At 39.1% G+C, this 15,422-nt stretch overlaps 1 protein-coding gene across 4 annotated transcripts in view; it reads right to left on the bottom strand.

Moving 5' to 3' along the window:
- The window catches only part of LOC104001628 (uncharacterized), a 69,161-nt gene that overhangs the window by 15,918 nt on the left and 37,821 nt on the right, over window positions 1-15,422 (bottom strand). For 2 of the 4 annotated variants that reach the window (XM_063785987.1, XM_063785988.1), the window contains exon 3: window positions 4,056-4,220. In XM_063785987.1, the coding sequence (XP_063642057.1) occupies window positions 4,056-4,220 (165 nt within the window). Of the gene's footprint in view, window positions 1-494; window positions 781-4,055; window positions 4,221-15,422 lie in introns of those variants that run through there. The other 2 variants (XM_063785986.1, XR_010148102.1) reach the window with 2 other exon arrangements.

Here is a 15,422-nt window from a genome sequence, read left to right as displayed (position 1 = left end):
TAAGAAGAAAGTGAAATATTTTTGTTGCTATCAAATGTGAAATAAGGAAACATTTAAAAGGATTTACTTTAAAAAGAAATTCTTGTCACTCTGGTCATCTTCACTCATATTTTACCTGTGTGACTCCATAGGCATTTATGTGGAAATTGTAACCTCTTATAAAATTTTAGAGCCATAAGGAACCAGCATTTTGGACTAGACAGTCATACTTTTCCTGGTATAGACGAATGAGTTAAGACTAATCATGCCTTTCCTGGTATAGATGAGTGAGTTAAGATTTCTGAGAAATTATGACTTGCCCAAGATCCTAGTTAAAAATAAAGTTAGGGCTGAATCTAGATGTAGAGTGTTGTCTTTATATTAGGTATTTAGAAGTTTTATTTTTTTACCTTCATTTTTAAATAATGAAAATTAGTGTAAATTCTCTTTAGAGTAAACAAACCTTCCAAACAACTCTTCCCTCTACAAAATACATATGTAACTCATGGCTTTCTAAAAGTAGATTTTTAGCACTTTCTGACAATTTCAAGAAACTTTTTAGCTTAATAAGCTTTAGTTTTGCCACAGTGTCTGTAGCAAATTTATTTAAAGAGACCATCGGAAAAGTATTGAATTTTGTGTTACTGGTTTTCCTTTTCTCAAAACTGAAGAACCTGGGCAGAACTTGTCCATTGAAAGCGACACAACCTTGACCCTTGGATCTGGAGATTTCTGGAAGTCATAAATTTGGTTTGGGCTATCAGGAAGAGACTTCACAGTGGCTCTCGATTGCCTGTGGAACTGGAAAACCCATAAATAATAGATTCACTTTTGTAGATAATTTCAGTCTTCTCCAAAATTACTTAATGCAAATAACAAATGAGCAAATTATTTTGTTTTTGTGCTTTTTTTCTTCCCCTCTCTGGTTTCTGGAAAGGGAAACAGCCCAAATAAGTTGGAAAGCAGATAACATGGGTAATTGACAATTGGATCTGTACTAATTAAGTCGTTATTAGTATGTATAAAAATGTAAAGCTCTTTTGAGGCCAGGCGCGGTGGCTCACGCCTGTAATCCCAACACTTTGGGAAGCTGGAGCAGGCGGATCACCTGAGGTCAGGAGTTCAAAATCAGCCCAATCAACATGGAGGAACCCCGCCTCTACTAAAAATACAAAAATTAGCTGGGTGTGGTGGTGCATGCCTGTAATCCCAGCTACTCAGGAGACTGAGGCAGGAGAATCACTTGAATCCAGGAGGCGAAGGTTGCAGTGAGTCGAGACCACGCCACTGCACTCCAGCCTGGGCAAAAGAGTGAGACTCTGTCTCAAAAATAAAATAAAATAAAATAAGATAAAGCTCTTTTGATATTTACCATGAGACTAATTGAATTCATTTGAAAATAGACCCAAAAGAAATTATAGCTAATAGTTTTACTTTAAAAACAACTTAGCTTTTTATGCTTTCTCTTTTGAAACATTGCTTTCAGCATTGAATTGGTAACCACTTTATATGGGAAATTTTGTGTTATATTTCTTATGAAACATTCCCAAATATAAATATCTTTGGTTTTTATTTCAGATTATAATAATAATCTATGCTCACTATTAAGTTGGCAAAGTATATAATGACAAAGAAAACTACCATTAAGCATATCACACAGACTTAAAATTTTGGTGTATATATTTGGAAGCTTGTGTTCTCTGTGTGAATACCATCATTCATATCTAGCCAAACCATTGGAACTGTACACAACTGGGGTTTCAGATATATAACATTCAGTTGATGGATTTAGGAATGGGCCACTGCAATTTAAATTGCAAGATGGGACAAGAAACACTTTTTTAAAAAGTTTGCATATATGAAGGTATAAGGCATGGGCCATCAATCTCTGACCAGGCTGGCTGAGAGGAAGAGAGCAAAGGATCTTGGTTCACAATGAGGCTGTCCCTGAGAAAGAAAGAAGTGAGAGTGAAAATGCTGTGTGATTAATGTCCTCAGCAACTGTATGGGAAGTCTGCCTTCTTCCCAAAAGGGCTATAAAATGAAACATAATAAGCAGTGGCCCAAGCCATTCTTCTGTGAGACCCCCAAAAGTGGAGAGAAGGACATAAACAGAGAAGCCATTTCTCCATCACTCAGAGAGAGGGAGATGATGTAGGCTAAATAGGAAGTGCATCAAATGACAATAGTCCCAAGGGGCAAGTGTGGAAGACCCAAGTTGAGTGGCAATGGCAAGGCAGTGTTGTAGTAACAAGCAGCCTTGTTACTCCAATAACTCAAAGTGATGCTTTGGATTCTCTTTCAGAAACCATTGCACATCTCCCCTATGCAGGGACTATGCTAGGCAGAAGGGAAACCAAGATGAAAAAGAATCCCCCATATGAACAATTATAATACCACACTACGTGCAATAATGATGTCAAACAGGGTATGTTAGAGGGTTAACTTCAACAAGCATGGGGACCCAGGGTTAAAGAATATCTAACAAAGTCCATGGGCAAGAACAGAGATGGATGAGGTTTTGCCATATGGGAAAAATAGGAACAGTCCATACTGAAAACAGCTGGTACAATGAAGCAGGAGAGATAATGATATTTCTTCATGATCTACAAACTCATAAGGTATGCAGTAGTGCTGAATTCCCTACTCTTTCAGATTTATTGAATTACAGCTGTTGAAAATACAGTAAAAATCTCTCTAACACAAGCTAATGAGAAAGGCTTATCTGATTAACCAGATTCTTGGAGATAAGGAATTGTATTGCTTTTAGATATGTAAACGTCATTTAAATGGAGAGAGTAGCTGTGTTTGATACTAAGAGTTTTGGAAACTGACAATGAAACATTGGCTTATAAATGGGTGCTTTTGACATGTTGTTTTCTAACATTTAAACCTTTCCCCTTACAATCTTGATTATGCTGTAAATTTGCTAAGTTAACTTTCCTTTTGCTTTCATCCAAAGCAAAATCCTGAAAATGAATAATAAGTAGTGTGCTATTTTGTGCAAAATAATACTGATAACATTTTGGTTAGCAAAATGAAATAACATACCTGAAATAAATAATAATACCTAGTAAATTTGTACTCATGGGTCAATTTGATGACAGAAAGGAAAAGAAAGCTTAAAGATAAATATCTCTAAAGTTATGCTTTCAATGCCATCTGTACAAACTTCATGTCAAGATCTAACAGAAAAAAAAAAAAAAACAACTCTGTCTTATGCCAACACAACTAATTCCATGAAGTTTGGATCATCACAAAACTCAAATGTTTTATGATTTCTTTTATCCATGTCTTTCAACTGTACAGTACATTTTACTGTATATACAGTTTTATGGAATGTGGAGGCAGCATCTGATGTAATATTTTCTGTTCAAATTGTTTACTTTGTAGTCAAACATTCTTCAAAAACATTTTAGTCTCCCCTCCCCTCACCCACTCTGATTTTTACATTCAAGTCTGTCAGTTCCTATTTAGAAAGGTTAATTGAGACCTGGAGTCTCAAAGCCTCTGATACAGAAGCAACTTTTGCCGTCCTTAACAGATTTCTTTGAATTTGCTGCCAGGTCTGATTCTACATGTAAATATTTAAGTGAGTTAGTAAAATAAAAATAAAAATAAATAAAAAAAACCTTTTTTTTAACAAGAGTGGGAAAGCAAGGATACTATAAAGTAATTTATGACATGAGAAAATGAACTTTCATTTCTGCATACTTCTTTTTGCAAACTTCTTGGTTATTGTCAAATTTGCAGATGTCTTTCTTACTGCTCTTCATTAAACTTTCAGCCTCCTGTGGAATTGCTGAGTCAACCAGGAGATAATGCAACACATTTGCAGGAGCCCATTCTGTTTTAATTATCTCCCCTTAATGTCACCAAGGAGGTGGAGTTGAGAGGGCCCTTTGCTGTGACCCTTAACTCTTGAAAAGTGAGTATCTTCTTATGAGAGCCAGCTTTGAGCAGTTCACTTCGGACTGCTGACATATTTTTTACCTCTCCAAAAAGCAGAGCCTGCTTTGGAATGCAGTGGAAATAACCCACCACAGAAGAAATAGTTTGTAAACCGAAGAACTTACTGTGAATGCTGGCTTTTTGCCACAGCCTCCTGCAGGGAAGGAAGAAACCTTGTCTCTTTCCACCACCTCACTTTCTCTTTCCAGCCAGAGGTCACCCACCAAATTTAGACAGGAGAAAGGCCCTGAGAGGAGAGCCAGGTGCTGGTCCATGCCTGAACTGTCCAACTGGAATATAATGTGAGCCACAAAAGTAATTTTCAATTTTCTAGTAACTGCATTAAAAAAGTAAAAAGACACAGATGAAATTAATAATATATTTTAACCCATCATATCCAAAATATTGCAATTTCAACATGCAATCAATAGGAAATTTAACAAGATATTTTTGCATTCTTTTTTTAACGGAGTCTTCAAACTCAGGTGTTTATTTTACACTTACAGCATATCTCAATTCAGACATTAAATTTTCATTGGAAATACATGTTTGGTTATTTAACTTTCAAAGCCAGGCAGCTTTGGACTGGGGAGATATTAAGTGGTTGAGAATCTATTAATCAAGGAGTAATTTGATTCCCATTCTGCTATCTTTCTTTTTGTATACAGGGTCCTGAAGAATGAGCTCAGAGACAGTCTTGCATATTCAAGCATATCTGAGTTATTGTATATCACACTTATAATACACTAAAATTCCTTACCCTCTACAAACTCATTGGGGGGAAATATCTCCCTTGGGTTTCAGTCCTAGGAATTACTATGTGTCTCAGAATGGCATGTTTGCTTTATCGCTTCGACACTGAACCATCTAAAGGAATCACTCCTTGGCTGGTCAGAATTTCCAAACTAGGTTTACAACCCTCGGCTAGTAAGTAGACTAGGATTCGTGCACAATATATACCACCTTCCTCTGACTTCACCTTTATTTCCTACTGCACAGTGTCCCCGCTTAGCCCATGTGTTTTCTTATAAGCAACTTTATATTTCTTTGGGGAAGAGTCAGAGTATAAATAAAAACACAAATACATAATAATGTTTAAGTGCCTCTCACAAAATTAATACCCAGTAGAGAAATTCCCTTGGTCTTTGCCTAGTACTTGGTTTAACTGGGAATGCTAGATTTCTGCAGCCCTCTCTTGGTGTTCTACACTGATGGGCTCCAATAAATGGAGCTATGAGCAAAACTACTTCTGTTGACTTCCCTTTCCCCATTGCTGTTTATTTGAAATAAGTGGTGAGCTCCAGCAGGGTTTCAAGAAGGCTTGGTCCACTTTGGCCTGAGCCTCAATTGTGAGTATGTCACATTTGTTGAGCATGAGCTACTTGTATCTATTGGAATGCATCTTGGAGAGGGGTGTGAGCAAACCTCACCCAGATCATACCACTAGTCAGCTTGATGCTTAAAAGATGAATTCTTATTTGCTGAATTGCTGGAGTTAAATCTGCAATACTTCATAACTCTAAGTCTTTAGTCTCTGCTTAAACAAATATATCATCAGCTTTAAGAATCTGATAAGGTAGACATTTTACATAGTAGATAATTCTTATGATTTTTGTCAAGTTTCCTTATGAGAAAAATAAAACTTTCCTTGGGCTGTCAGAATAATATAAGACAGCTTGAGATTTTTTGCCTTGAGTTTGCGTGGGCAGGAAATTTATTCTTTGCTTGGTACATCTTTGAGCCGCACACAGCTGTGTAAGATCTCAGTTCTTTATAAATTGCTAATAAAAAAAGATAATGCCAACATTTGCACTCTTCTCAAAAGTCAAACACTGAAGATTTAAATCAAGATTTCTGGATAGAAAATCTTAATCTTTTGAGTCATGTTGCCATGCTTTTAAATTCACTTCCTAACACTGAAGGGAACTAAAATTAGAATTTGGAATAAGCCAGAAGCAATGAAACAATTTTCTCATTCATCTAACATGTACTTACTAAGCATCTAATCTATGTCTATGCATTTAGAAATTTTTTTAAATGACAACATGGGTTTGATCTCCAAATATAGGACTCAGTTAAGTTTTGGCCAGAGAGGAAGAAGATAATTACTATTTGTTGAGGCCTTACTATGTGCCAAGCACTTGGTTAGGCTTTTTCTAAATGTTATTATGTAAATATTATTGATCCCATTTTACAGATGAAGAAACATGCTACACAACCAGTGAATAACAAAATAGGAGTTGAACCACAGACTGATTCCAAAACCCACTGCATTATACTACTTCCTACAGTTTAAATTTTTTGCACTTGGCTAGAAAAAGCTTTTCACTCTAGTTCTTACAAATGTTCTCATAAACATTTTCAATTTATTTAAAACATATACATAATGCATTTTCAATTTATTTAAAACGGATACATAATATAAACAATTTAAATATAGTGAATGCTCATGGAAGGAAGCTCAAGAGGCAACAGGACTGCAAGAAGGTGTGCACTGGGAAGAGCCAGAGGTGATCTTTAAGATTACCCTTGAAAGATGGATAAGAGATAGGCTAGGCGCGTGGCTCACACCTGTAATCCCAGCACTTTGGGAGTCTGAGGCAGGTGGATCATGAGGTCAGGAGATTAAGACCATCCTGGCCAAAAATACAAACTATAAGCTAGGCGTGGTGGCATGTGCCTATAGTCCCAGCTACTTGGGAGGATGAGGTATGAGAATCACTGGAACCTGAGAGGTGGAGGCTGCAGTGAGCCAAGATCGTGCCACTGCACTCCAGCCTGGGTGACAGAACAAGATCCTGTCTCAAAAAAAAAAACAAGAAATATGGATAAAAGATGAACAGAAGACATTCTGCTAGAATAACAAAGGGACAGGGTTGGACTAAACTGAATGACTACATTCCATAATGACTCACATGTCAATGGTCCATATTGTAAAATGAGGCGAAATGCTTAACTTTCATAATCCCAGTCCACACCACATCCAGATGTCAGCTGGCAATACTGCCAACTTATGTCTCTTCCAGCTTCAAGGCAAACTTCACACTCTACCCTGGGGCTCTATTCATTTCAAAATGCAGGCTGGAACATAGCCAGCGAATAGAAAAATCCTGATGCTGGAATGTGCCAAGATTCTCCCAAATTCATAGCAACACCGAGGCCGCTGAATGTGACAGCAGTGGGAGAAATGGGAGAACTTCGTACCTGTGTAGGCATCCTCAAAAGCTGTATGTTCTGTATATTCTCCAGTATGACCTAAGGACCACCCGGCTCAGAATCTACTGGGTGTGCTCACTGGAAATGGAGTGTCCTGGCCCTCCCCCTGCTTCTGAGTCAGAATCTGTGAGAGTGAAACCCAATTATCTTCATTTAAATAAAATCTGTGGGTGATCCTCGTTCTCTAAAGCCATCCTTGGCCTGTATCATTCTTGGCCTTTGGGCCCAGTGCTTCCCCAGAACTGGTAGAGGAAGACAGCAATGGCTCATTTGCTACCATCTAAAACTGCATGTTCATCTGAATAAAATCAAGAGACTTATGTGCAAAATATTGTCCTAGGTGCCGTGGAGAATAAACAATGAGGTGGCATAGCACTTTCTCTCAGGGGGCTTATGTCAGGAAACAGACACCAGGACAATGAGTTAGGAATGCAAGAGCTCTGTTAGAGGTAATGCCTATAAATGACAAAGACATGAGAGAAGGAGTAGGCTGGGTGAGCCTTTAGACACAGTGCAAGTCTGACACCTGTAAGAGGAAGAAAGATGGAGGATTGGGTAGATAAGTCCTCAGACTGCTGTGCAGCTCTGAGACCATCCTGGCAAGCCAAATGGAGACCTCTAGCTCACAGATTCCCTATAGAGTCGTACCAGGGTGACCAGATCCTAGCACCCCTGCCATGCTCAGTCTTTGGCTAGAGCTACCCAACATGGGCATGTCCTTGCCTCAAACATTGTACCAGACCCCCAAAGTTGCTGCAGCGGGAGGTTGTCACCTGGCAGCATTCCTTGTAGCAGTTCCCTTTTGAAGGAAGTTCTGACAGGTGCATTTCGTGGCTGCCCAGACATTCCCTAAATGTGGATTTGATGGTCTTACCCTACCTAATCAATGAAACATTGGAAAGAAGGGATGTGGCAATAGTGAAGAATCAGGCACACGGCTCTCAAACCAGATGAGCCTGTGTTGGAATCACACCTCTGTCATTTGGTGTGTGACCTCAGGTAGGTGACCTAACTCAGACTGAATCCTCATAGGAAAGAGTAGGACAATACATATTTAATAAGATATTTTTGGCTGGCTAGTGAGACAATACCTAGACAACACCATTCTTATTCCCTAATAATATATGCACACAGACACACACACACATCATAATCTGCCTTCATTCATTTACATACAAGTAAATGACAAAGAAGACCAGAAAGTAGAAAAAGGCAAGCATCTAAATAATAGCATGATGTCTCCTGTTGATCTGGTCCAGATTGGATTTGTATCCTCTATGGTTGGCCCAAGGTTGGGGGCTTGTGTGGATTGTTAGATCCCTGGGCTCTTTTTCATCACATGGTATTTATAGAAAATGATAGTATCATGCAGCCATAAAAAGGAAGGAGATCATGTCCTTTGCAGGGACATGGATAAAACTGGAAGCCATTATCCTCAGCAAACTAACACAGGAACAGAAAACCAAACATCACATGTTCTCACTCATAAGTGGCACCTGAACAATGAGAACACATGGACACAGAGAGGGAAGCAACATACACAAGGACCTGTCAGCGGGGCAGGGGGAGGGAGAACATCAGGATAAATAGCTAATGCATATGGGACGTACTACCTAGGTGATTGGTTGATAGGTGCAGTAAACCACTATGGCACACATTTACCTATGTAACAACCTGCACATTCTGCACATGTATCTGGAACTTAAACATTAAAAAAAATTTTTAAAAAGACAGTATCTGTAGTCCACACTGGGGTTGAAATAAAACTGCTCAAAGCCAAATGACGGTGCTAGGGCTCTAGTCGCCCAGTCCCTCCCGGGCTGCCCCAAGGGCTAGGGGGGTCAATATCCTGGCACTCCTGAACCCTTGTGGTACACTAGCATGCCATGATGCACATTTGGGAAGCTCTGCTCATAGACCTCATCAAAAGGCTTTGCAAGCCCCTGGCTACATTACGAGCTTCTAAAGAACTGAGTTGACATGGAATGGGGGAGGAGTCATGCTCCTTCTCTCTTGACCACACTGAGGACCATAACATTTTGCAGCATCTCCAGGTGGCATCTTGAATGTAGATATTATCATTTTCATGGTGTGCAATGACATCTGTGAGTGAAGTCATCAATGAAGGAAAAGAACAGAACAGATTGTGTGGTGATTGAGGCTGACACTGGTTTATGAGAAACTATGAGACATCCCTTTGGGAACACCCAGAAAAAACTGAGGGACACCTAGATTTATTGGAAGAAATTCTCAAGCCAAGAAAGATCTGAGTCATAAAAAAAAACTACTTTTCAGTGCAGTTGAGAGGATTAAAGAAGATAAGTCATGTAAAGTCTGGCACACAGTAAGTACTCCGTAAGTAGTAACTGGGATTATATGTGTTGGATATTCTATTAGTCAAGACTCATTTGCTGCAAGTAACAGAAAATAACTTAAACGTGCTTAAGCCAATAAAAAAGTGTGTGTGTGTGTGTATGTGTGTGTAGTGTTTATTGTAAGAAAACAGAGTTATCTCATGGCACTTGAGTACAAGAATTTACCTGGCCCTCAGAAGAGAATGGAACCAAAGACTGAAGAGCCATTCAGAATTCAGACAACTTCAGTAAGTGAATTTCTCTATGGACCAACTTCCTCTGTTTCTCAGTTTACTCAGTGGACAAACAGCACATCAAAATTCCTGAGTTCACCTACTCTCTAGTCCATATGGAGAATTTCTTAATGCAGACTCCCAAAAACAATATCTGATTAGCTAATCTGGGTCAGGTGTGCAAACATTCTTCTTATAAATTTTAGCCTGGAATGTGGAGTCCCCTAGCATAAACATTGCCTTGGTGATTGAAGTGAGCAGATGCCAATGTTTCTTTCTCTCAGGTCTGATTGAGGTCTTAGCAGGGAAAAGAGAGAGCACACTCCCCTTAGGACAATTATAGGAAGGTTTAATAAAAGGACAACAAGAATGGAAGAGTGTAGGGAACAGAAATAGGGCAGGGTCTAAGCCAGGCTTTTACCACCTGTCGGCCCAACCAGAAAAGGAGAAGGAACAGTCATCAGAACCCAAAGACTCAGAGAAGTTGTGAAATTCCTATATGAACTGAAGCTGCCCAAGATGACTCTCCAGGACAGGAGCCTAGAAAATAAATTCCCTCACATCACCCAACTCCTGCTTTTGGATCGCCTACAAGAATGTCACCCATTGGCCAAACCAGAGAGTGAGAAAGACCCTTGATCTGGTAGCCTCTACAGGCCTGCCTGCCAGGGAGGAGGCTGAGGGAGAAAGGTACAGAGTGCATCATTTGGTATGGATCTTTTCACATTATTCAGTAACAGCAAAGGAAATAGCTCCTCTACGCAGTTTTTAATGGCTCTCTTTTGAAAACATCCAGTGAGTTTACAGCATCACATCTATCATCAGGCTCCAACAGCCTTAACCCTTACTTCAGTCAAAATAGGCTATTGACCACTGTACTTACTGTAACCTCCCACTTTTTGCCGCCCACCCTGCTGCCCTACCTTACTTACCCATCCAAGACCCAAATTCAAATCCCACCTACTCCCTAAGACCTTCCATCAAACAATCCCTCCCTCCGCTAATTTCTTTATGCTTTGTGCACCGTTTTCCTACTTTGTGTTGTATAATAATTTTTGTCCAAGTTCATGTTCATTCATCTCTGTATCCCTATGGATACAGACCATTGCCCATAGAAGACACTCAAGAGTGTTTGCTAAGCAGTTATTGAAGGAAGTATGAAGAGTTTGGCAAATCTCTTTTTTCCTAAGGCGGTGTTCTTTCTTTTAAGATTGCTTAATAGATACTTTAAGTTTGAAACCTGGAAATGAACACTGCTCAACAAGTCAGAACATTTGTGAAATGATTGATGTTTACCTCACAACTCTGGCACTGCTCAGCTGTTGCTCCTGGGTTACTTTTGAAGAAATTTTATTTATATTTTGACTACTTCTGAGAAAGAGTTGATATTAACTAGTACAAAAATGAATCACTCCTGCATCTCTTATAAAGAGAGAAGACTAAATGAAAATTATTAAAACTCATATGGATGGCATCTTGAGACCATGTTAACTTAAAAATCAAATCACATAAAATAACAATGAAGGTGACTAATAGTATATAAACAGTATTTCATTTTACAACTTTTGACCTTATTCTAAGGATTCTCTGGGGATCTAGAAAACTGCTGAATTTTCCAAATGTAACATTAGGAACAGAAAATGATCCAACTTTTCCAGTCTCATAATCACAAGATCACCATCAAGACTTTTGTCTTTATATTTAGAGGCCCTCCCATGGATATGTGGTTACTCTTGAGGCCCACACCATTAAAATAGAGGTTGTGAGCCCTTTTCCTTGTTCGACCTGCCATCTTTCCATTCTGTTGCTCTTTAAACTTTTATTGTTGATTCTCTATACTCTTCTTTGCTGCCATACTCAGTCAAACACCACATCACATTTCTCCTGTCTGCTTACAAATTATTGAATTCTTCTTGACACCAGAGTTCTTTCACAAAGTTGTGAGTACTTAATAAGAAAACAAGAGGAAATCAATGAGGAGTTCAATGATGAGGATAAAAATACCTGGAAAGGTTTGTGAGAAGGATTAAACAAGGTAATGTGTGCAAAGCATAGTACCTAGAGGCACATGGTAAGCACACAATAAATATTGGGTTTGTAGTTCTACAAATAATGAGAAGAGTAGCTTCCCTCCTTTCTCTTTCTCTTCCCTTTGTCTTTGGAGGCCAAACATAAAACTGGCATGGCACACAGTAAGCACTGAGCTCACTTAACATCACCTCTTTCTCTCCCTCCTGGGCAGGACTTGCTTGGTTGGTGAATAAGCAGGTTTGAGAAGGAACAGCCTTGGGCTCATTAGCTCATATTCTTTTGCATCACCACTGATAGCATCTTTAAAAAAAACAGTTCCCACCTCCCACACATCCCCACAAAAACACTTAGTTGTTTTACTGACAGATTTCATCTCTGTTGAGTTCTAAATTCTTGACCTTTTAAGGTCAAGCTTCTTCTACAGTTCCAAACTCTGCCTAGGCAGCCTTCATGACAGGTAAATAGCACTTTAACATCCAAGGGAGAGAATTTAGCTAGGGAAACAGCCCCTGTGGCCTTGATGACTAGTCTTTGTGGAAAAATGCCAAACTACTACAGAAAAGCCATATCCTGAATTCCCAGCTTTGAATACATTTCTCTCTTATTTTTGCATTATTCAATCCCCTTCAAGTATACCACTGATCATATCTTTCCTCTTACCAAGCCCTACAATCCTGCAGTGAATTATAATAATAACAGTTAATACCACCAATTACACCATGACAAGCTCTTGGCATATACTGTCCCATTTGGCCGTCATATTAACTCTATGATGTAGGTACCGACATTATTTCCATTTTACAGGTGAGCTACTGAGGTTTGGGGAAGTTAATTGCCCACAGTAAAATCACTGGTAAATGGTGAACATAAACACATTTTTGAATCCAAAACCAGTACTTTAAAAAAATTTTAGGCCGGGTGCAGTGGCTCACGCCTGTAATCCCAGCACTTTGGGAGGCCGAGGCAGGTGGATCACCTGAGGTCAGGAGTTCAAGACCAGTCTGACCAACATGGAGAAACCCTGTCTCTACTAAAAACACAAAAATTAGCATGGTGGCGCATGCCTGTAATCCCAGCTACTCGAGAGGCTGAGGCAGGAGAATCACTTGAACCCAGGAAGCAGAGGTTGAGGTGAGCTGAGATCGGGCCATTGCACTCCAGCCTGGGTGACAGAGTGAAACTCCCTCTCAAAAAAAAAAAATTTTTTTTAATTTTATTTATTTTTTGGTGCAGGTGTCACTTGCAAATAAATCCAGTGCTTCTTCTCTGTACCTGACAGTCCTAGGGAGCTTCCCCACTCTAATCTTCAGTCTCACCTGGCCAGTTTTGATGATGTTTTTGGCTATACTCAACTAAATACCCTGCTTCTGTCTTTAGTCTAGGCTCATATAAAATTCAGCTCAGTGCTATGCTGAGTCTATAACAGACACAGAGAATTCTGCCTTTAATTTTCCTAAAACTTAACTTTCTTCACCCAAGTAGGGGTGCCTGTCTATTTGGATAGTAAATTCAGGCCTTATTTCCTTTTTGCACAAAATTAGTGAACACATAGCCAAGCACTGGGCATAAGGCATTAATCTCTTGTTTCTGTTAACTGCTCACTCCCTGAAAAGACCAGAAAAATAATCCGTTGGTCAATCAAAGCCAAGTTTATTGCTTATTGCATTAAGGGACAGCACTGCCTTGACAGACTCTTAGTTGTATCTCAGAAGAAGGACTTCAAAAGTAGATATTTATAAGGTTTAGGGAGTCTGGTTTAGGGTGGGATTTTTCCATGTGGGGACTTGACTTTGACCAGGCCAAGTTTATGATTTAATAATTTAGGATTGGTAAACCCAGCAAGGCATAGGTTTCGAAGGGATTCTTGAGTTAACAGCTCTTTGATAAGCAATCTGGGTTGGCCAGTTGTACAGTCTGTTGTTCAGATAAATGAATTTTCAGAATGTTCTTAAAACAAATAGTTTGCAACTTTATCTCCTTGGACAAGAATTTCCCAGAATACTAAAGTTATGTTAATGTAGCCAGTCCTGTTTCATGTGATTGCAAGCAGTTTTTGTTCAGTCTTCATGTCCCTTATCTGTAAATGGATATGATTATAGCACTTCACTCACAGAGTCATTATGAGATTTAATAAGTTAATAGAGGCAAAGCACTTAGGAGACTGATTAGCCCACAGAAAGTGCTATGTATGTATTTATTATCGTCTTTACAACATAGTACATTTAATAAGCCTTGCCCTAGCCAAACTAAGAAGGTCTATCAATCTGTATGGGGTTTTTTGGAGGATTTTCTATGATAAAGTTATATTCATAGCAATGTCTTATGAACTGAATTATGTCCTTTTCAAATGCATATGTTGAACCCCTAACCACCAATGTGACTGTATTTGGGGATAGGACCTTTATGGAGATAAAGTTAAATGAGATCATAAGGGTGGGACCCTAATCCAATAGGACTGGTGTCCTTATAAGAAGGGGAAATGACACCAGACAGTTCTTTTCTCTCTCCATGTGCATGTTGAGGAAAGGACATATAAGAACATAGCGAGAAGGCAGCTGTCTGCAAACCAAGAAGAGAGCCCTCACCAGAAACTGAATTTTCCAGCACTTTGATCTTGGACTTCCAGTCCCCAGAACTGTGAGAAAATAAATTTTTATGGTTTAAGCCACCCAGTCTGTGGTATTTTATGGCAGCCCTAGCAGACTAATAGAACATGATAACCATCTGACAGCTCCACATTGCTTTGCTTTTTGAAAGCCATTCTAAATAAATAAAATTTATAAATTTTGCATCTGTTCCCCTCAATTTTCTCTTTCCTGAATTCCAGATGTATGTTTCCTGTTGAAAATGAAACTCAGCTCCCCCAAAGTGGAACTTCTCACCTCTCTCTTCTAAACACGTTCTCCCAGTGCTCACCTTGGCATTACAGGAACTGCTCTAACACAGGACTGAAGGCAGAGTATTCTCTGATTCCTCCTCCCATCCTCCCATCCAGGCTATTGTTCATGATCTCATTCATTCAACAAATATTAGTACCAGGTGTTGTGCCCAGTATAAAGAATAAAATGATGAGCAAAACAGATGTTACTCCTTCCCTCACAGAGCACACAGTCCACTGGCAGAAATGGACATTAATCAAATGAAAAGTTGCAATTGCTACAAGTGCTGCTGGGGAAATGGTGACATAAACACAGATACATCATGAGGACTGAGACAATCTGCACCCACATACCTTAACTCAGGAATAAGAACTAAGACCTCTTATATTAACATGACTTCACTATTTGTTCCAGTAATTCTTGCCCAGCGAGGCAAGGCTATATACCAGTAAATATGTTTATTTTTTGCTTTAGGAACTCCTAAAAATCAATTTATCTGAACTTTAGCTTCTCAAACAGCCAATTTCTCAGTACAATAAATCACTTAACTTGCAAACTGCTTGCTCGTCAAACAACTGTTTATTTATCAAGATTTGTCTCAAGACTCTTACCTCACTCTCTTCACCATTTCTAAATTATTATATAAAATACTTTGCTTTCAATCAGATTTCCTTAAACTACTTGAGTCTAGGCCTCAAAACTCTACAGATATCAGCTCCTGACTTCTCCCTTCTGAAACATTTATAAGTTTTACTTGATCAACAGCATATTTTGGTGGT

This window comes from Pan troglodytes, chromosome 10 (assembly GCF_028858775.2).
Source record: "Pan troglodytes isolate AG18354 chromosome 10, NHGRI_mPanTro3-v2.0_pri, whole genome shotgun sequence".
Taxonomy (NCBI): Eukaryota; Metazoa; Chordata; class Mammalia; order Primates; family Hominidae; genus Pan; species Pan troglodytes.
This window is presented reverse-complemented; position numbering and strand designations above follow the sequence as displayed.